The following is a 22,271-nucleotide window of genomic DNA, read 5'->3' as shown; positions in this document are numbered from 1 at the left end:
TCACAAGCCGCAATTTTCAGACAGGCTTCACCTAGCTACCCTATCTGAGACAAGGAGGTTGCCACCTCATTGAAAGGGTAGGTAGATGGAGGCAGATTTTTTGATAACTTCTAGTAAAAACCAAATCAACAGCTGATCGAGCTAAGCACAGCAGGTTGGATTGATTGTGCGGTCTCAGCAGTTGGAGGCTCAGGAGGGCAGGGCATCTGCAGAATAAGGCTAGCTGGTTCACTGTGTGCCCCTAGAACACAGGGCAGGGTGGACCAGCAGAACACCCGTGAACTTTAACATCCATATTGCCGCTACGCCACGCACATGAGGAATTGTTGTACTCTATCAACCTACTCACCCATATCGTTTCTAAATGATGATGACTTTCAAAGGTACAACCGCAACACCATTAACACAAACAACAAAATCAATGATAGTTACGTAATATTATCTAATACCCAGTCCGTGTTCGATTTTCTCCGGTTATCTCAAAAGTGACTTTTATAAAGTGTTTGTTCAAATCACAAACAATATCCATACATTGTATTTAGCAACAAGTCTCTGAAGTCTCCCTTAATCTAGAACAGTCCCAGGAGTTTTCTGTCTTTATCTATCTACTATTTAGTTTTTCACTGAATAGAAAAGGCTTCCAAAGAAGTAAAAAAGCAACAAATCCAAGAGTTTCATAATGAAATATCCCTCAGTCTCTTTCTCCAGAAGCAATGTTACCAGTTTCATGTGTAGCCTTCTAGAAATAGTGTGGATAAGCATGCCTGGCCCTGAAGCTACTGTAGCATGGTGACTTACAGTGACGACAAGAGTTTGAATCTCCACCACTTACTAAGTATAAATCTTGGGTATGTTACCACACCCCTGAGCTCTAGTTTTCTCCTGTGGCAGGTGGGATGTTAAAAGAACTAAATCAGATAAGCACTTAAATTATTTGTTTTTATATATACATTCCCCTTTGGCTTTTTCCCAAATGATAGAATGGTGCACACTTCTATTTGTTTGTTTTTTCCATCTAACATACTTTGATAATAACTCCATATCTGTCCTTTTTTAAATTGAGAGAGAGAGAGAGAGAGAGAGAGAGAGAGAGAGAGAGAGAGAGAGAGCATGTGCAAGCAGGGCAAGGGAAGAGGGAGAGAATCTCAAGCAGGTTCCACATTCAGCACAGAGCCCAATGCAGGGCTTGATCCCACGACCCTGGTATCATGCCCTGAGCCAAAATCAAGAGTCGGACCCTCAACCAGCTGAGCCACCCAGGCACCCCCATACCTGTCCTTATAGATTCACATCATGGTTTGGACCATTTTCTTCCCTTGGCTTCTCTGCCATCCCATCCATGGATTTGTTCCTAAGTCACAAGCTCTCTTTCTCAGTCTCCTTGGCTGGTTTCTCCTCTCTCCTGTGCAGGGAAATGTAGGGGAGTCCCAGGGCCCTCCCCTTCTCTAACTACAGTTTGTCTGCAGGTGATAGCCATTCCGCTGGTTTTAAATACCAGGGCGAGGCTGTGGAGGCCCTTAGTCATAAAATTTAAGGAGACATTCACTCTCAGGCTCATGAAAGTGCAGGGTTAGCCCCGGAGACTGATTATCCCCTTAAATTGCATGCCCTAAGCACTTTGCTTCCTCCCCCTTGGTTCCACCTCCCTAAATACCTCCACCTTCTCCCCAGACCTCCAGACACATGAATCCTATTTGGCACCTCTAATTGCATATTTTAAACAGGACTTCTGCCTTATTTCCCACTCCCATGCCCAAACCCACACCTTCTCCTTGTCTATGTCAGTTAATAGCATCACCATTTATTCCGCTGCTTATCCTTGAGTCCTTTCTTTCGACAAGTCCTATCTTCTATCTCCAAGATATACTCCAAATCTGATAACCTGTCACCTCCCCCAGCTGCTATACCTTAGGCCAGCCTCCTGACTCTTGCTACTGCGAACACTCCCTGCCCTGGAGTCTCCCTGCCTCCACATTTGCCTTCTTTCCTCCCCCTACCCCCTTATACACACTAATCAGCAGCCAGAGTGACGTGAAGGAGATTGTGCCACTCTCCCATTTAACCCCTCTCCCCTCCCAGTGGCTTCCTAATGAATTTAGAATTAAAAGCCCACGCCTTACCATGGTCACATGGTCAGGAGACCAAGACCCAGGAGGTGCAACAATCTGATCCCAGCCTAGCAATCTCACTTCTGCCCCCTCTTGCTTGCCAGGTTCATTGCTGCCCCAGTGGTGTTCCTTCTCCCTGGAATGTTCTTCCCCAGGTCTTATTATAGCCACTTCCTTCTCAGCATTCAGATGCCAGCTCAGGTATAACTCTGCTGACCACCCACACCCTTTCACTCAACCACTCAAAATTCCATTACCTTGTTTCATTTCTTTATAGCATTAGCACTACTATCTGAAAGTGTCTTATTGTTACCATTGCATAATAGCCTCCCAAAGCTCAGGGGCTTAAAACAAAAATTTATTAGTTCAGTTTGGCAGTGCTTGATTGGGTTGCAATTAAATAGCACCTGGGGCTGGAGTCATCTAGAGGTTTTTCTGGGTTGGATGTCCAAGACTCTTCCCTCCCATGTCTGGTGCCCCTCTGGGTGGCCTTTTTCTCTAGCAGAGTAACTTGGACTTCCTGCATAACAGCTCAAGCCTCCAAGAGAAAAAAAAAAAAAAGGAACGGCTGGTCTTCTTATATAGGCTAGGCCTGGAATTGGCACGCTGTAGTTCTGCCATATTCAGGTGGTCAAAGCAGTCATAGGCCAGCCCAGGTTCAAGGGAATTGAGGAATGAATTCTACCTCTTAAAGGAGAAGTGACATGTGCGTAGGAGAGAAGGAATTGATGGCGGCCATCTTTAGAGATAAGCTATCACATTTGTTTGTTCACTTGTTAATTATCTGTTTACTCCCATTAGGTTATAATCTCCATAAGACAATGGGGACCCTGCCTATCTTATTTTATGGCTCTCTTTCCAGCAGCCAGAACAATGCCTCGCACATACTAGGTGCCCAGTAAATAAATTAAGAAAGCACTTGATAAATGTTGGGGAAACTTAAATGGGCTGCACTAAACTTCCCCAGATTGGTCTCGCCAGGTTTGCTGATGCTGAGCATACTGATGCCACATCAGATAAGAGAAACCCTACATTTATAAAGTATTTCATTTCCTCTGCAAACAAGAAAAACTTGCCCTGAACACAAAATCTAGAAATAGATTTGGCATGTTTTCTAAATGGAAAATATTTCTCGTATCACCAGAAATTATTTTCCCACAGCTTGTACTACATGAAAATATTGAAGTTGACTGAAAATACCCCATTTTTTAATCTTGGTGTGGACTAGAAACAATTTTTTCTTTTTTGGTAGTAAAAGAAATAGAAATACTTCCTGATGTTTGAACTCCCCCAGATATTCCCAAACCAAAAATGTCATTTCAAGATAGATTAAAAAAAAAAAAAAATGTCTACTGAGAAATGTCATTAAAAGTTTGGTCATCAACATGCACAGTTTTGGGTTGTAAAGCCAGCACTTGTTTATTCAAATAATTACATATGACCAAGGGTAGAAAAAATTCCTTCAACTCTCCTCTTTGTTGGTCTCTACTGGTGAGTTCTAGAAAATAATCCTGTGTTTAAACCTTTTTCTAAATCCCTTGTAAATTAGTAAGTGAGAATGTATTCATCGGAAGGATTTTAGTGATTTTTGAGGTTAAAAAGAAGAAGGATTTAATTTTTGAAATTACATTTGCAGACTATCACTAATGAAAGTTCTTCTAATCTTTGTTTTATCTTTAGTTTTCCCAGATTTGCTCAAAGTGATCCCCTTGAGCATCCACGTCAACGTCATTCTCTTCTCCACGATCCTGGTTGTTTTAACCATGGTGGGAACGGCCTTCTTCATGTATAATGCTTTTGGCAAGCCCTTTGAAACCCTTCATGGCCCACTAGGGTTGTATCTTTTGAGCTTCATGTCAGGTGGGTACAAAATTCTCCTTCTGAAGACAAATGTGCCTTCCAGTGTGTCAAAAGACAGGTCTACCTAAATGTAGAGTTATAGTACATATAGATGGATGTCCACTGTAGTGTTATGTATGATTATGAAAGTAGAGAAAAATATAATTATCCAACAATGGGAAATTTGAGATACACATTATGATACTCTGTATGAATAAATGATAGTGACATTAAATCACATTTTGAAGATGTAATCAAAAGGATGCATGCTTGTATCAAAAGTGAATAAAACAGTGTATAAGATTTTATAACTATATATAAATATGGACAATATATAGGAGTATATGTATATTGTACATATACTCTCTCTAGCCTCCATACAGATACACAGAAAGAGAGAGAGAGAGAGACCATTATATTTGCGGTAGTTACCTCTGAGCAGGGAAATTATGTGTGATTTTCACTTTCTCTCATGCCTTTTAATGTTTCCAAATGTTCAATAATGTGCATTTATTTATTCACAATCAGAAAAACAGGAGCACCTGTGTGGCTCAGTTGGTTGAGTGTCTGACTCTTGATCTCAGCTCAGGTCTTGATCTCAGGTCATAATCAGAAAAATAAATACAAATCATGCAACAGAAGTGAAGGGCCAGTGTTCTGCCCACATGAGTTGTAATATTCAAGCCTTTAGGTACTTTGTGTAGCCTAACGATGTATGTATCTGGGAAAAAAATAAACTCTAAACTCAGCAATCAGTTCATCAATAAACATGTCCTACTCAATAACCAAGGCAGATGGAAAAGAATACAAACTCAAGGTAGTGCCTCAGGGTGTTTAGGATATAGTTACAAGGAGAAGAGAAAGATGAGAAAATAAAAAATGTATACATAACTCGTATGTAGCGTTTCTATGGAAGGCCTCTCATTTCACATTTCAGACTTGCAAGAAGACATAGTACTTTGTCATAGTCCCAGGAAGCATCCATAGTTCTGTTAATGATTCCATGTAGAGATGTGAGGTTACAACTCACACCGGCCAACAGTGGATTGAAAATCCCTGTTAGAGGGGTCCCTGGGTGGCTCAGTTGGTTAGGCATCTGACTTGATTTTGACTCAGGTCATGATCTCACGGTTTGGGAGTTCGAGCCCCACGTTGGGCTCTATGCTGACAGGGCAGAGCCTGCTTGGGATTCTCTGTCTCCCTCTGTCTTCTGTTCATGCTCACTCTCTCCCTCTCTCAAAAATAAATAAATAGGGGTGCCTGGGTGGCTCAGTCGGTTGAGCGTTTGACTTCGGCTCAGGTCATGATCTCCCATTTTGCGGGTTCGAGTGCCTCATCGGGCTCTGTGCTGACAGCTCAGAGCCTGGAGCTTGCTTCAGATTCTGTCTCCCTTGCTCTCTGCCCCTCCCCCACTTGTGCTCTGTCTCTCTCTCTCTCTCTCTCTCGCTCGCGCGCGCTCTCTCTCTCAAAAATAAATAAACATTTAAAAAAATAATAAGTAAATAAACATAAAAAAAATCCCCATTAGACTGTTTCCTTCCCTGACGTTGCCCTTTAACTGTCGGCAGGCCCCAGGCCCTTCTTTGTCTGGACACGGCTCCCTTCTCCTAGCACAAATCAACTCTGGCCACAAACCTGCAAAGCTCCTTCTCTATGAAGCAGAGCCTTGTGGTTAACAGGGGCTCAGTCACCTTGCAACAACACCCCAGCCTCTCTCCATCGGTACTTGAGCGCCCATCTCAGAGTCTTGCCTCATCCACATCTTGCTAATCAAATAATTCACTTAACCAGAGCAGTTCTCTCTCTTGTGGGGGTTCTGCTAATATTTTCCCCACGTCTTTCACCAGCAGATAGCACAGTTCTAAACTGTGCAGCAACAGTGACCCTAAGACGGCAGAGACCAGTCTTTCTCATCCTGGCATCTGCAGCCAGGGCATCCAGCGTGAGGCTGTGCGCACAGTAAACACTTCAGTACGTGTTTGTGGACTTGAAACATCAAACCCAGAAGGAGGTGTTAGCTGGGGCACTTAGTACCCGTTAGAGAAATCGGAATTCAAATGGATGGGATTAGCAGAGCAGGCCCACAGAGGCAGAGGAAAAGGGCGGGGGAGAGATGGGGTGAGATATGTAAAGGAAGGCTGAGGGGCAGGGTGGGGACAGAAAGACCCACAGAGTGATGTAATCTCACAGGTAGGGCCAGGTGAGAAGTGGATGTTGGCTTTACCTCCGTGCTCCCCCAGCATAACAAACCAAACTGGTAGAGCTGGGTGGTGTGCTATTTTAGTGAAGGCCATTAACTCAATCAGAGGCTAGCCAGAAAACAGAACACGCGCTATTTTCCCGGAGGGAACATAATGTTCAGCAGTGGTTCTTAGAGTGGGGTCCCCAGACCAGGAGCCTTGTCTTACCTGGGAACTTGATAGAAAAGCAAATCCACACCCCAGACCTGCTCCTGCACCGGAAACTCTGGAGGGGGAGGGATGTGCCCAGCAATGTGTTCAACAAGCCTCTCAGGTGATTCTGCTGCAAGCTCTTGGGGACCAGGGCCGTCAGGGACTGATTGCACAGGTGTCAGAGGACCAGCAGCACAGAAAGGAGCCCCTGAGGTAACTCCGAGACGGCGCTCTCAGAAAGCAGCCGCCATTCCCAGGGCTTAAAGATCTGAAGAACAGTCTGGAGTTACCAGAACCTGGCGGCTTGAGAGAGGCCGGGGCGCTCTCTCCCAGAGGTCTCAGCCCTCTGAGGAGACGAGAGTGTCGCGGGACACCCGCAGCCGCTCTGGGAGGGTCGAGGGGCCTGGGAAGTCCCCCAGTGCTCCGTCCAGCTCGTGTCCCCTCCCCACAGCTGTCTGTTGACAGAGCATAACGGGAAGCAGCTGACAAGGCAGACTAGAGACAGGGGAGTCTTGACCCAGCATCACAAAGCAGAGAAAAGGCTCGTATGAAGCCCAGACACGGCAGCTTATTAACTGGCACAGCCATCTCGCACTCCAGCCTCTGAACGGAATTCAGAAGAGCAGCCCATTTGGAAGACAAATTATTTGACAGTTCTAACGGACGACCAAACTAACGGTATTTGAAAAGCGAGATGACTCCGAGAATGCAGCATTTAATCCAAGTCCCAGATCTTATCTCGGCCCTTGGCCAAGTCTGATGCGAAGAAAACCTGAGCACAGAAATATATGCGGGAACACACAGACCCTGCGCTTACATTATATCTTATTTATCTTTGAACTTGTTGCAAAAGCAGGCCCTCAATAAAGGTTTGTGGATGAGGGAAGGAAGAGACGGGGAGGAAGGGAAAGAAGGAGCTGGCTCCAGATCTGTCTCGCAGAAGGTAAAGGACAGGTGTTTTGCACATCGTCTGCTTTTTAAAGCCCCCAATCCGTATTTTTAAATAGCAAAACTTTCCATCACTTTTTAAAACAAAACACGTGTCAGGGTCAAATGGACTGATGGTTTGTGACCTTTGGGGGTAAACAGATCACTCTTGAATCGCAGACTACCTCATTCGGCTTCAATATACATACAGTAAGCAGAAGCCCCTGGAGTTTTGGAAATGCTTATCCGAAGTTATAATATTCATGGAGATCCCAGCTCTAAACCCTCATCGTGGAAGGATGGGGATTACGGTCTTATCACAAACACTCTAACTATGAGCCAACAGATAAACACACAAAGAGGGGACAGCCTGTGTTAGGAAGTCATTTTGTTCCCGTGTGAGTCACACTCCATTAAAAACCCCTCTGCTGGCCAGCAGTGGGGGGTGTGGGGAAGAGCAGCTCTTTTCCACTGAGTCTCCTCCCCTGTTTCTCTGCCCAGGCAGCCCTCCTCATAGTCAGCAGAGAAAATTTCTTCCTCCTCAGACCTCCTTTCTCTTCTTCTCCCACTCAGCCCTGGGTTCCCCAAGATGCCCCCTTTCCTCATACCGATATCATTTGGATCTGTCTACTCCCTTGCTGGATGGGGACCCAAGGCTTGGCATCCTGAGGCATGAAGACACAGGAGAAGGAAGGAGAAGAGGTCTTCCTTCCACACTGCTGGGGTAACGGAGCTATGAGCCTTTCCTCCTATGTCCCAGTGCACATGCCAGACCCTGGAGACAGAGAAGGAAAGAGAACAAACCTTTGGATTAGGCCACCAAAGGTTTCAGGCACCAGCGCTTGCTCATGCTATGGCCTGATAGCCTGTCGCCCTCTCTGACCAGATGTTCCTTCTACTACTTATGGCTTCCAGTTTGGTTCATCTTATTCCTCAGCCCTCTTCATGTAGCATCTCTGTCCACCATCACTGTTCATGAAACACAGGCAATGCAGCCCACGTGCTCTTTCTCATCTTGTCAGTTATAAACTAGATTTGAGAAACCATTCCCCAAGTTAGGATTTCAGTAATACCTCAATGGGTTCCCTTAGTTCATTTTGGGCAGTGATTCTCTTTCTGGACTCTACATTAAAATCACTCGGGAAACTCCCTAAAAGTGCTGATGCCAGGCCCCGTGCTACACTAATTAAATTGGGGTCTCTGGGGGTGGGGCTTGGGTACAGGTGTTTTTATAAATCTCTCTCGGGTAATTCTAATGCGTGACCAGTATTGAGAACCACTGACTTAGGTGCATACGTGTCCCTTATTTAACAAACCCTGACTGAATGCCCACTATGTGCCGGCCATCATAATAGGAACTGGTGATGCCACAACCAATCAGGTACACACAGTCCTACTTTCATGGAACCTACAGTCTAGCAGGAGAATCAAACAAAAGCGTACATAAGCAATTAGAGATGACACTCAATCCCATAAGGTTGATCAACATGCTGCTCTAATAGAGAATGGAAAGAAAGAAGGGATGGGGCTTTGATGCACTGGGCAGCAAGTAGTTCTAAGGATTCAAAGGAGCTGAGGACCCCTAGAGACTGTCCCAAGGAGAGGAGAAAGCACGTGTGAAGACTCTAAGGAAAGAGGTCGGCTTGCTGTGGGAACTGAAAGAAGGCCCAGGTGGCTAGGGGTAAGTAATGAGGGGGAAATGAGAGAAAAAAAAACAAAAAACACCAACATTATTATCAAGACCTGTTGATGGCAGTTAATGTCAGACCTCAAAAGTCAGCCAGGGTAAATCTTTCAGAATTGATTCTAATTACATTGAGAAACTTGTGAAAGAGTTTAAGGAGACATGAGGTTGCTGATTTACCTTTTAAGAAATGTCTGGTGAAAGACTAGGCTATATTGCCTTGGACATGGAGAGAGATGAATGGATTCTAAAAACATTTTGAAAGTAGATCCAAAAGTAAAGCCTTTTGCCGGTGGCTGAAGCAAGTCGACAGTGGTGGCATTTACCAAGACGAATAAGACAAGGGGAGGAATAGACTTAGAGTTCAGGGCAAGAAAGATGTGGAAGGAGGAGCTTAGCACTAGAAATCAATGTTCTATTTGGGGCATGTCAAGTTTGAGACCCTAGGAGGTATGTGAGTAGAGATGGCAAGTAGCCAGTGGGATATATGAGTCTGGAGCTCAGAGAAGAGGTCTAGACAAAAGACATAAATTTAGGAGTTGTCAGGATATAGATATTATTTAAAGCAATGGAAATGGATGAGATCATCTGGGGAGAGAATGTAGATAGAGAAAAATTGGCCTAGGACCAATCCCCGAAGAACACCAGCAGTTCACTTTTGGGTTGAGGAGGAACGGCCGGCAAAGGACACTGACTAGGTGTGTCTAGAGGGGAGGAAGGAAAACCAGGAGGTCATGATGTCCGTGAAGCTATAAGATGGGCGTTTTTCAAGAGTACTGCTGAACAGTGAGCTTTGTGGAAGCATAAATGGGAGAGTAAATGGGAGGGGAAGGCAGAATGGGGAAAACAGGGTCGAAAACACTTCCCTCCAGGTTTCTAATACAGTGGGAGACAGAGAGAGAGAAATGTACACAAATTAGGGAGGTAGAGAAAGAGAGGGAGCCAAAGAAGAAGCGTCTGGGCATGGAAGCGACTGGATCCACAGTTTCACACTGGGGCACTGATACATGAGTGTCTGCCTTTCTATACTGCATTCTAGAAGTTTCCCAGTTGATGGCATAGTCCCAGATCTGCAAGGAGAAGAGAAGAGGCCAGGTGGAAGACTTTCCATGGATCATGCATAGAACATTCTAGATAGTTCAGTGAATACTCTCTGAAGGTGATATGAGAGGCATTGGCTCAGGCCTTCTGGAGGTGGTGAAAACTTCCAAAATGTGGGCTTATTGCAAATTGTATTTATTACGTCTTCTCTTACACATAGTATCATGTTAGGAGTTATACCAAGCAAGGCAAACAAATACAATGGCTGCCTTCATTTAAAAGGGAGATGTTCCTGATACGGGCCTAATTAATTATGATAATTACAACTATGGCATGGAACATAAACAAGCACAGTCACACATGAAACACACAGACAGGAAAATAAAGAGCAGTACAAAAATAGATGAAGGCTTACATTACATATCAATTTCAGTACTCCAAATATCCTGGCCTCTGTAATATGTCTAGGACATATTATTCTGTAACTGTGGTCAGAAACTCTCCGGGTCTTGTTTCCACTTCAGTCCTTATGGAGGAGCTGTTATCTAAAGTCTGAGAAGGGAGATACAGGGATATCCAGGCATCAAAGCCACCGAGCCTGAGCAAAGCTGAAGGACGGGATCGTGGTAGGAAAAGTCGGCAACGACAGTATTCTACTGGCTTCTCAGCATAGACTTTAGGAAGGAGGCCACAGAAGGAAAGAAGTAGTATTAGCCAGCCCGTGATGGCAAAGGACCAGAGATTCTGACTTGAGGTGCCGGTGGCAGCAGGGCAGTGACAGGATTGCACTCCAGGTTACTCATGTCGAGGGTGCTGGAAAAGGTTAACGCACTTTGCCCTGTACCCGGCCATGACCTCGTGCAAGGAGATGTTCAATCTTGTTCTATCACAAGCGCAAACAGACTCCCTTCCTTTTTTTTTTTTTTTTTTTTAAATTTTTAACGTTTTATTCATTTTTGAGACAGAGAGAGACAGAGCATGAACGGGGGAGGGGCAGAGAGAGAGGGAGACACAGAATTGGAAGCAGGCTCCAGGCTCTGAGCCATCAGCCCAGAGCCCGACGCGGGGCTCGAACTCGTGGACCACGAGATCGTGACCTGAGCCGAAGTCGGCCGCCCAACCGACTGAGCTACCCAGGCGCCCCTCCCTTCCTATTCAGAACATGCAAGTGTGTCTTCCTTTCTGTTTGTTTTAGAGTCTCAGCGCAAGTCCTTGCTATGACCTCTAAAGCACCACTTGATGCGCCTACCCCAGGACCCCGCCAGCCCCTGCCCCCACACACGGCTCACCTCTTACTCCTCTCTGCATGGCTCTCTGCCTCTCTCTGCCCAAACCGCCCGGGTCCTCTGCGCACACTGTTTCCTTACCCCAAAATGCTCTTCCCTTCACTTACCTTTCTCATTCCTTGACTTTCTTCAAGAGGCACTAAAACATCATCTTCTCCCTGAGGCCTCCCTGGACACCCCCTTCCCTGCTTTATTTTGTTCCCCTTAGTGCAAATCACACTCTGATAAGTGACAGAATGTCCTCGCTTATCTAGTTATTGCCTCTTCTCCACTGTCTCCACCACTGACAGCTCCATGAAGACAGGGATTTCTGTCGGCTCATCCAGGGCTGTATCCCGAGGGCCCAGAATGCTGCAGTAGGCACCCAACAAACATTTGTTGAATAAACGAATAGAGCAGAAGTAGCTCTGTGTATTTTCTGAAACAAAGGATATTCTCCTTTTCTGAGAGTCAGTTCAAATTAGAAAAAAGATCGCGTTTTTAGATCATTTCTTCTTTGCACAAATCACTGCTCTACTGACATGACATTTGTAAAACTTAAGTTAGATGTGGGTTCTTCAACTCTCCAGTACAGGAGATGAGGAGAAAAAGCTGAACCTAACTGGTGGTGTTCTTTCATCCACACCTTCTCTTTGGAAACACATGACCAAATTTCTCCCCATCAAGACCTCAAAATCTACTCTTAGGTATTAACTTGTTTTACTTGTCCTGCTGTCCCTTTTCTAGATAGCAGCCACTGGTCTCTACAGCAGGGTGAAGACAGAACCGCTTTCATTTGCGGAAGAAATTATTGCTGGAGACCTCACCTTTGATAACTGGCTTTCTACTGAGATTGCATAATTTCACAGAAAATTAGTACCTACACCTGCAAAGCTGCGGCTTTTCCACCTCCATTTATCATCTTTCAAGACTCCTTAAAGAAGGAAATTATCAATTTATCATTCTGCAGAGGCAATGGAATGCCTCTAGTATTTGTCATCTGTAAGAGAGCTTAAAGATGACGTGCTAGCTTTCTGGAAATGTTGGCCATTACTTTAAATGGAATTGAAATTCTAATTTATTATTTCCCACAATACAATCTTAGTGATAATAGGAGAATGTATCAGAGCTTTTTTTTTTTTTTTTTTTTTTCACCTTTGAGGACACATTTCCCCTGAAGCCCACAGTACCCTGGACTCACAGAGATCCTGGCAGGCTGTTCTCACCCATCACGGCATAGTCACCCTCACGATCAGCCAGGGACGAAGAGGCAGCTCTCTTGTTGGCCGTGACCTTTGCTCCCTGTATTGTAAGGACTGGAGGAGAGAGGCGTCCAGCTCTGCAGTCCCAGAGAGCTGCCAGAGGACAGTCATGAGTGTGCAATGTCTAGCACATTACAAATGTTTGTTAATTGACTGGTAATTCATTGTGTGACAGCTCTATAACTCAGCTATCCTTTTCAGTCAGGGATTAACTCAGTAATCAGTCATTAAAGGGGGAAATAAATATTACAGTACCAGCCAGATGGCAGGGCAATCAAACACATAAAGGAAAATGGCTGGTCTCTGGGTAAGACGCATGACAGCAAAACGTGGGTCCTGTGCCTGGTTACGTCCCAAATTCTAGCTGGAGCACGTCTTGGCAGGCTTTCCTACATCTAATGTACTCGAACCTTCCTCATGAGCAGGAGCAGTGTTGGTCAGACAAACACGTGAGGCATCTGTCCAAAGGGCCCCGGCTGAGTTGGGACTCCTGGGGAACATGGATAGCTGGGAAAAGGAAGAAGGAAGCACGCAGGCCTGATCCTAACATTTGTGAGGCCTTGAGCAAGACTATTAATGACAGTCCACATACCACATGTCTGAACATTTGAAAGTCATAAGCTAATAAACTATTCAATGAGACATGCTCTATCCTTCTGCCTTGACAACATCTCTCCATAAGGACCTGGAAGGCCACATTCACATTTAAAATTCTGGACCTGAATGCGGTGACAGAGAAGAGCTGGCCCCTGTCTGTCCACTTCCCTCCTCTTGCTTGGTTCTATCCACACTGCAAAGGGCCCCACGTGTACACTCTACTGTGTATCTGAGCTCTGACTGCACCCTCACAGTAGCTGTTCCTTGGCCATCTTCAGGCCTCAGGGCTGTGCAACACCAGCCACAAAGTCTGCCCTTAGAGCGACTGCTCCAAAGAAGACAGATACCCATGCAGCCCTGGAAATGCACTCAGGGCCGTTTGGGGAGGGAAGTCCCAGGTCCCAGGAGCACGAGCTAGAATGTGGGTGAGGGACTCAAGATGGGCTCATCCCATTGACCCTCACCGGAGGGTGAGGAAGGGTCTTTCTAGAAGAGAGAGAGCAGCACCCTCTAAATGTGGGACCCAGAGCAAGGAGCCCCCTTGCTGGGGACTAAGGGCCATATTGGAAAAGTGCTAAGCCCTATTCCCACCATCACCCCCATCCCTTACACACCTCTCCCCGTGTGCCTGGCATCCAGGCCACAAAGAGAAGATATGTTTCATGTGTATCTTTTGGTCCATAGGTTGTAGTTATCCTTGGTCCCACATCTCTTTTAGAGCCATGGACAGAGAGAAGCAAAGATACCCTAACATCACAGTAAGTTGTTTCCCTTCACATCTCTTCACAGTCACAGGGTTGGCAAAAATTCAAGCGAGGTTATTGTGCTCCGACTCTGAAATGACAAAGTTGACCCCATGGTTAACTCCAGAATCCAGAACAGAATCTCAGACCATCCTCTCAACTACTGGACCATGCGCTCTGTTTTGGGAGCTTGCATGCTTGGATGACTAGCTATGGTGAAAGGCTGCGAGTCTTAAGATACCCCAAGCAACCTTTACTTCAGGAATTTGAAATGCAGTCTCACTATGATGCTGTCGCCCTAACAAAGTAATACCTCTAAAATATTTAACAACTCGAAAAGGAAACCTAGCTTGAATTTTCCTTTCAAGCAGGAAGGAAATAACAGTGTTTCGCTTCTGTCTGAAATTCACCATCTCCTCAGACAAAGAAAGTTCTTCTGGTAAAAGCAATGGCATTTTCTCCACAATTTTCAAATGAAAGATAAAGAGAAAACAGCATTGCAGCCTTTTTGTTGGATCTAACAAGAAAGGAATAATACGATTTTGCCAGGGGAGAGCTCTGGTTTTAAGCTCCGAATACAAAAATAGGCTGACGAATTTTACAAGGGAATACTCTCAACTACTGCGCTGAGGCTGGCGAGAAGTGAAGTTTCAAGAGAACTGCATCATTTGATTATTTGGGGGTATATTACGATGATGATCAAGTGGATGGGCCAGCCCTATGCAAAATTCTAAAATGAAAGAAATGGGATAGCTCCTTCCCTGCTCACCCCACCCTTCACCTCTTACTCCCACAAGATCCTGTCTCTACGTCGATCCCAATGCAAACCCGACCTTTGGAAAAGGAATGGGGGCCATCATTTGCATTATAGCTCCTCATGTCCAGACCACTCCCCACACCGGTCCAGCCTCCCTTTGCTCAGCCAACTTTTCCTACAGCTACTTCCAAGGAACCTTCCATGATGCTGCCCACCCTCTCAGTAATAGCCACCTGTACCTCCCTTGCTATTACACTCACTGAAATCGGTTTACAATTGTCTTATGTGTGTTCCCTACCCTATTCTATTCTCTGTTAGAGCAGAAACCATATGTATTTTCTTTAACGTTTACATATCCACCATTATCCCTGAGCTTGGCACATAGCACGCCGAGTGGAATCAATGAATGAGTGAATTAATGAATGGGTACTGAAGCCAGTATATTGCTGCTCCCAGGGTATCTGAATAAACTTTAACTGAAGGGCAAAAAGCACTTACCCATTCTAAAGGAGTCAAAAACCTAATGGGAGAGTAATTGGAGGAACAAGAGCCTGTACTATATTCTTTTGGGGGGCTTATCCGAAACAGTCAGGGGTTTTTGGTGTGTGGTGGGGTGGGGGTGGGGGGTAAGGGATTGTGGCAAGGACTTGCGAGATGAAAAGAGTACATAAAAAGCGTAGGAATAGCTACCGATTAGTAAGCATTTATGTGTGTCAATTCTAATGACAAGTGCGAATCGTGCATCATCTCCATTATTCACATTTTAGAGATGAGAAAATTGAGACTTGGAGATTAAAATTGCCTAATTTCACAGAGTAAGTGGAGGAATCAGGGTCCGAATCCAAACTGGTTTGACCCAAGTTAGAAGACCATCTCAGCAAGTCTCCTATTAACTCGACCCCCACCGAGGTGGCCTGGGATGCAACACTAGCTGTGGAAGGCCTGGGCACCTTGTTATCCACTTGCCACCTGCTTCTGTCCTCTGTGCCACCCACCCATCTGGGGGTCTCCCATTCTCCATCTTCAGGGAGAGGGCCTCTCAGAACTTCCAGGCACCACTTAGTATGGAGTGCCCCTGTCCTGCAGGGAGATCACCCACACCACAGCTGCACCTTTAAGATTAGATTAGGCTACCAATGAGTAGTACATGAGGGAAAAATAATAATAGTGGATTAAACAAAATAGATATTTATTTTTCTTCCACATAAAAACCTAGAGTTTGAAGTCTAGGGTTGGCCTGGTAGCTCCAGGTGTCTGAAATCCATTCTCCTCCATTCTTGTTTTTCTATAGTACATGGCTTCCATTTCTGAGGCCACCTGGTCCAAAATGTCTGCTGGAGCTCCAGCCATTGCATCCATATTTCAGCTACAGGAAGGAGGAAGGGGGAGAAGACAGGGCAGCCATCTGATACATGCATACTTCAAGGAAACTCTCCTGCCCTCACCCCGCCCCTCTCAACCAAACAGTGAGGCCTTTATTCAAGGCAGCCACACACACCCAGGTAAAAATCCCGAGTTTTGTTAGACACAAGGAGAACAGATACTGTCGCTTCAATGCTTTATGTATGGCTCCCTTTGCTCAGGGACTCCTCTGGGCAGCCGTGGCCAGGTGGGAGCTGGAGGAGAGAGGAGCCCTTCTGAGGGAGAGGTCATGGAACTCTTCTGAAGGAAGCCCTAGGCCCTTTCATAAGGGGGCTGCATGGCTGGAATTTTTTCTGCATGGTCTGTGAAGTACAGAGAAATTTGTTCTCTTAAAGCCACATCACAGCAGTGGCTGCTTTGTAGCTGGATCCCACCATTGTGCTTTGAAGGTGCCCAGCCAGCCATTCAGCCCACTCATCACACAGAGAGGAACATCTCTCAGTCTTGGTGACATCAGCTAGATTCTACCCTCCCCACCTCCACCATATCTTCTTTGCTCACGGACATAACTCAGGCCCCCCGCCCATCACTTGGAGAATCAGGCTCATGATTACAAATGTGAAATGCTATATTTTTGGAGAAGGATGCCAACGAGGGTGATGGTAAAGGCTTTCTTTAGTTTCCACACTGACCCTCTTCCCTGCCCCTTACAATCGGGAAATATTTGTGACAACACATTGTTTGCTCCTTCTGTTGCAGGCTCCTGTGGCTGTCTTGTCATGATACTGTTTGCCTCTGAAGTGAAAATCCACCACCTCTCAGAAAAAATTGCAAATGATAAAGAAGGGACTTACGCCTACAAAACGCAAAGTGAAAAATACACCGCTTCGTTCTGGGTTGTTTTCATTTGCTTTTTTGTTCATTTTTTGAATGGGCTCTTAATACGACTTGCTGGATTTCAGTTTCCTTTTGCAAAATCTAAAGACACGGAGACAACCAATGTAGCTGCAGATCTAATGTACTGAAAGGCAACTATTCCTGTGATCTGCCAAGTAAGGGAGTCGACTTGCTCTGGTCACTTGGAAATGGTTAATTTTGTCCGTCCTTTCAGATGCACAAATGAAAGCATCCAAGCCCTCCGTGGCAATGTTTACAGATGAGGTACTAAGGATACAGGCTCAGTAAGGGGAGCAGAAGGAAGGTTTGAGAAGGTTGTTTTACTTCATGGGAACTGCGTGCTTAAAGCTCTTGACTAGAAGGGACAAATTGTTACCCTATGTACGCATCAAAGTGTAAAATGCCTGCTCCATCAGGAAGGAATGAAAAGGCACAGGGACTATGTTTTAATACAAACAAATACGATTTCTGATACATCCACACATTTGTTGCCAGAGATACCAGGAAATAAAGCTGGAATCGCTTTCCTAAAATGATAGTGCACTAAGTGAGCATTGATGAAAAGTATCCACATGCTTTTTTTTTTTTTTTTTAAGTTCGTTTAAAGCACAGTCTTATTATCCATGCCTGTTGGTCAAAATTTGCAAACCTCTAAATGGAAAAAAAAAAAAAAAAAAGGCGGGTGGGGAAACACAGTACTTTAAACAGACATACTTGCTGGGACCACTGACGAATCATGCAAAATGACTCTTCTTAGTAAACTTAATGCAAATGACTCACTGGGGCTGTTGTTTCTAACTTTAGTGTCTTTAAGCACTAATTCCCACTTATGAAAATTACATTACATTCTGGGATTGTGATGGTATCACTACATCTCGGTTTTGGGCCTGGCTGTCACAAAGCATGACCCAAGCCCATTTTCTTTTTCCTGAATTACCCATGAAATTGACCTGCAGCTGACCAAAGACCACAAGTGAGTCCAAACAGACACTTCCTCTGTCCCTGACCTGCTGCCCTCAAGAAAGCACTCAGGAAGAAGCAGAGAATGACAGAGAATACACCACCAGGCCCCTCGCCACTGGGTACTTAGCCGCCATACAAGAGGTTCTGAAAGTGCTCACCTAAAAAAAAAATACTTTTTCCCTTTTGGAACAATTTACAAGAAACAAATGACTGCTTATATCCCTGATAAGCAACTTGCTCTGTTGGTGATCCGTGGCCCATAGGCTGACATCAGAATACACCTTTACTTTCCAGATGCCTGTCCCCACACCTTCATTCAGGAAATACACCCGGAGAATTTCTAGAAGACCACAAGTCAGTCTGGCAATGAAAGGATGTTAATTCTAGCTCAGGCTAGTGGAGTCCAGTGCTGGAAGTCTTCACGCAACAGTTAAACACAGAAGCCTCCGTAGCTGGGAGGGGGCAGGAAGGCCCAAGGACCTTCCCCACGCGGTAATTGGCCTGAGATCTTGGAAAGCCAGGCCCCCACATTCTCATTTGACCTCTCTCTCTTCTCAGAGGTTTGAAAAACTTCTAACACCACGCTTTCTTCAGGAAACAAGTCCCCAGTTGTTCTCTCTTCTGTAAAAAGAGAAAAGTCGGAGCAGCGGCTGAAAATCTAATGAGAACCTAATAGGCGAACTAACAATGGTCCCTGGATGGGAAGTCGAGGCAGGGCTGCTGGTCCCTGCAAATCATGCCACACACAAAAATAAAACAAGATACAATCTGGGCCCTCAGAAGAGTGCGCTTACATTGTGTCCCTTTCCTCTCTCCGATGAAATGTGTGGTTCCAGTGGCCTGTGACCCTTAGAAGAGGGATCTGGCCAGGACTCCTTTTGTGGCTCCCTCTATGGGGATCAAAGGCGCCGAAGAGTGACACTCATTATGCTGTGTCCGACCTCCCTCCCCAGGTGGCAGCCAGCATCCTCACATTCTCTCAGGGATGCGGGGCCCCCTGCTGGCTCTGGGGCTGCAAACACAGTTCCACGGTCTGTTGGTCGGTTTCCTTTCCACTTGTCTGCAGCCGCCCTCATCAGCTCGGAGAATACCCATGCTCATCACGCCGGGGTGGGGGTGGGGGTGGGGGTGGGGGGAGGAATGGGGAGGAGCTATGAAACCCGTCCCAAGTAGTTCGGGTACCCCCTGCAGTGAACGTGCAAGACACGTTCACGGCCATAGGAGGAAGCTTCGGGACTAAACAAGTGCAGACAGGGCGGGCTACAGGAGGAGGAGGGCACCTCACCTCTGTGCGCTTTCCACAAAGGTCTTTTGCTCTCATGGCCCCATCTGCTCCCTTAGAACAGCTGCTCTCTAGTCACTTCACAAGCATTCAGGGCGGATCAATCTGGCTGGTGGCTCACACATTACACAATCTTAGGGCGATTCCTCTCTTCTCCCTCTGCCCGTGTTTTTAGGGAGAGCCTGGTGGGGGGCTGCCCCCTCCCAACTCTGGTGGAGGGAGGATGGGTTCACCGGGGCAGTATCAGGGTGCACCAGCTTCGAGGGAAGCACGACTCGCCATTAGAACGGATATGGTCCGGACCATTTACTGATGGAAACCTGAGCAAGAGGCAAGGGAGAGACTCTGGGGGCCGGAAATCAGGGCGCTTTAACCTCTCTCTCAGTTGTCCCCAACTTCTCCCCTTCCAGCAAGATCCAGTACAGGTAAAAGTGTGGTTGTTACAGAAATGCTTCGTCAAGGCCAGTCCCAAGCCATCGGCCTGGTTTTTCTAATTCCCTTGCTGTCCCCCATCCTTCTATTTAGATGTTTGGATCCTGCACTGTGTGGGTGCTCAGTGTTTGATCTGGTGGCATACCAGTTCTCAACCCCTTTCAACATGGCAGTCGTTTCTGGATCAGGGGTGATGGCTGGTTCAACAGATAAGCCGCCTCCTCCAAGTGGCAAGGGACAAAGCAATGCTGGTCAGTTTAGAGAAACAGGTACCTGCTCCTTGAAACTAGAGAGAGAAAGACTGGGCAGGCGTGGGGCCCTGGCTTCTGGGATGAAGTTCCCCCTCAGGAAACACTTTCTTGCTCCTAAAAGTGCTACTGTAAATTTAATAAATGTATGCTCTGATTTACAGACTTCGTGACCATCCCTCCCCACCCCCCACCCCCACCCCCACCCCCACTCTCCCTTAGATAACATCTAAGTGTACATCTACAGATACATCTATAGTGTCCCTCCCAGAGCTGGGACTCACCAGCCTATTCGGAAAGGCTGAATGAGTCCGAGGCTGAGCAGACGACCTAAGTTAGAAATCGCCAGAGAGCGTTGCCTACAGAGCTTATCCGACAGTATTCGGCAGTGGTTGTAGAGACCCCGTGGGAATAGCCGTGCTGTGGTGAAAACCACCCAACAATGAAAAGGCAAGTGTCTCAAAGGATTATGTCTCTTTGCTAGAATCTTGGTGTAAGGGGCCTCGATGTGCTCTGAAACTGACCAGAACGGTAGATGTGTCCTTCCGCTGCGGGCCATGAGTCTAATTCTGGAGGAGAGTGAGACCCGGGGGGCTCCCACTAGCCTCTGTCCCCTCTGTCCTCCAGTTGGCGCAGTAAGCAGGTACACCAAGCGGTGGCCTGGGCGTCTCAAGTAATTCGGGCACCGGCCCTATGGGAACATGCGGTCTCGGTGCCCACAGGCGGCTCACCCCACACTTGCCACATCCCGGGTTCCGATTTGTCACTAACTGTACCTATGCAAAAAAGGGTCTCCTATCTAATTCGCAGGTATGGATTCCAGGATGCCACAGCTCACTAATTTGCACTTCAGTCGCTATCCTTCCATTTAGCCGAGTAGAATGAAGGATTGTGTCGGTTGCACATCCCAGGCCAGAAGCCCCTAGAGAAGCGGGCATGTACACTTAGTTCCCATCCCACAGGTGCTCTTTTCGTCCCACTCCTTTGCTGTCACTCTTTCCCCCTGATTCTCTGTGGCAGACAAATGCTACGTGTCCTCCCCCACATTCTTCGTAGGCACACAGCCGAACCACATTTCCCAGCCCACTTTGCGTTGCGGTCAAGTAAGTGAGTCTGGACGGATAGGGTATAGGCTGAAGTGACTCATGCCACTTTCAATCCTGGCACTGAAGAACATCCTACACCATCCTCCAGCTGTGTCCTTGCCCGGTGCTGTAGTCTCGGGGGTCATGGGATCCAGGCGGCGAGCCTACGAAACAGAGGCAGGCTTCAGGACCTGTACCGGAGTGTGACAAGACTGGTAAAGAAACTTCCTATAAAGCCACTGAGTTTGGATGGTTATTCGTTGCTGCAGCCTAGCTCACCTTGGCCAGGCCACCAAAGCTCTCTTTTCTAGCAAAGCTCTCCTGCTTCAAGCCAATGAAAGATTCTCCAGGCCTCTTCATTGGTAGCCTGGGGTCAGGAGCACCCTCCACCACCACCACTAGGTCCTGTCTGGCCACTGTCCCTTGTGAAGCTGTGACCCTGTGGCCATATTACCCACCACCAGCTGAAATGAAGACTTGAGAGTGAATTTTCTGCATAAATATCTAAAGAGGAAATGAACACTTTGCTTATGCCGATATCCTTCAGGATTCTTTCCAAACAATGATTAATAAACCCTTTTTCAATCATTCAAAACCATTTTTATCTCACATCTACAATGGATCTAGCTGTCTATGAGGCACTGAGGATTGTGGGGAGGAAATGTAAAAAGAATGAGAAAAAAACATTGAAAAAAATCCGTTGTTGAGAGAAGAATATCCATGAACACTCTCTATCCTTATTTTCTTTTCAAAGCTTCAATTTATTATTAAAGACAGAGTTTTAAGTTTGCCAGTAAAAAAAAACCCCAAGTAGTCCAATGATATCCCTTAACTACATTAATTACCAAAATTCAACAATTATCCTAGAGTTTCAATCTTCAGGGGCGCCTGGGTGGCGCAGTCGGTTAAGCGTCCGACTTCAGCCAGGTCACGATCTCGCGGTCCGTGAGTTCGAGCCCCGCGTCGGGCTCTGGGCTGATGGCTCAGAGCCTGGAGCCTGTTTCCCATTCTGTGTCTCCCTCTCTCTCTGCCCCTCCCCCGTTCATGTTCTGTCTCTCTCTGTCCCAAAAATAAATAAAAAAAGTTGAAAAAAAATTAAAAAAAAAAAATCTTCACAAAATGGTAAACAACTGCATACCTAATCAAAGAATGCCAGGGACCCTTGGGTGGCTCGGTCGGTTAAGTGTCCAACTTCAGCTCGGGTCATGATCTCACAGTTTGTGAGTTCGAGCCGCACATCGGGCTCTCCTCTGTCAGTGCAGAGCCTGCTTCAGATCCAATGTCTCCCTCTCTCTCTCTGCCTCCCCCCGTCCCCCACTAGTGCTCTCTTTCTCGTTCTCTCTTTCTCTCTCTCTCAAAAATAAACATTAAAAAAAACGAATGCCA

At 46.2% G+C, this 22,271-nt stretch overlaps 1 protein-coding gene across 1 annotated transcript in view; it reads left to right on the top strand.

The window, feature by feature from the left end:
• CLRN1 (clarin 1) overlaps positions 1–17,573 on the top strand; it is a 39,679-nt gene extending 22,106 nt beyond the window's left edge. Inside the window, exons 2-3 of the mRNA XM_025913915.2 lie at positions 3,789–3,968; positions 16,738–17,573. Coding sequence (XP_025769700.1) covers positions 3,789–3,968; positions 16,738–17,003 — 446 coding nt within the window. The 3' untranslated portion in view covers positions 17,004–17,573. The remainder of the gene's footprint in view (positions 1–3,788; positions 3,969–16,737) is intronic.
• The last annotated feature ends 4,698 nt before the right edge of the window (positions 17,574–22,271 follow it).

This window comes from Puma concolor, chromosome C2, assembly GCF_028749965.1.
Source record: "Puma concolor isolate L17-30 chromosome C2, mPumCon1.1.hap2, whole genome shotgun sequence".
NCBI lineage: Eukaryota > Metazoa > Chordata > Mammalia > Carnivora > Felidae > Puma > Puma concolor.
This window is presented reverse-complemented; position numbering and strand designations above follow the sequence as displayed.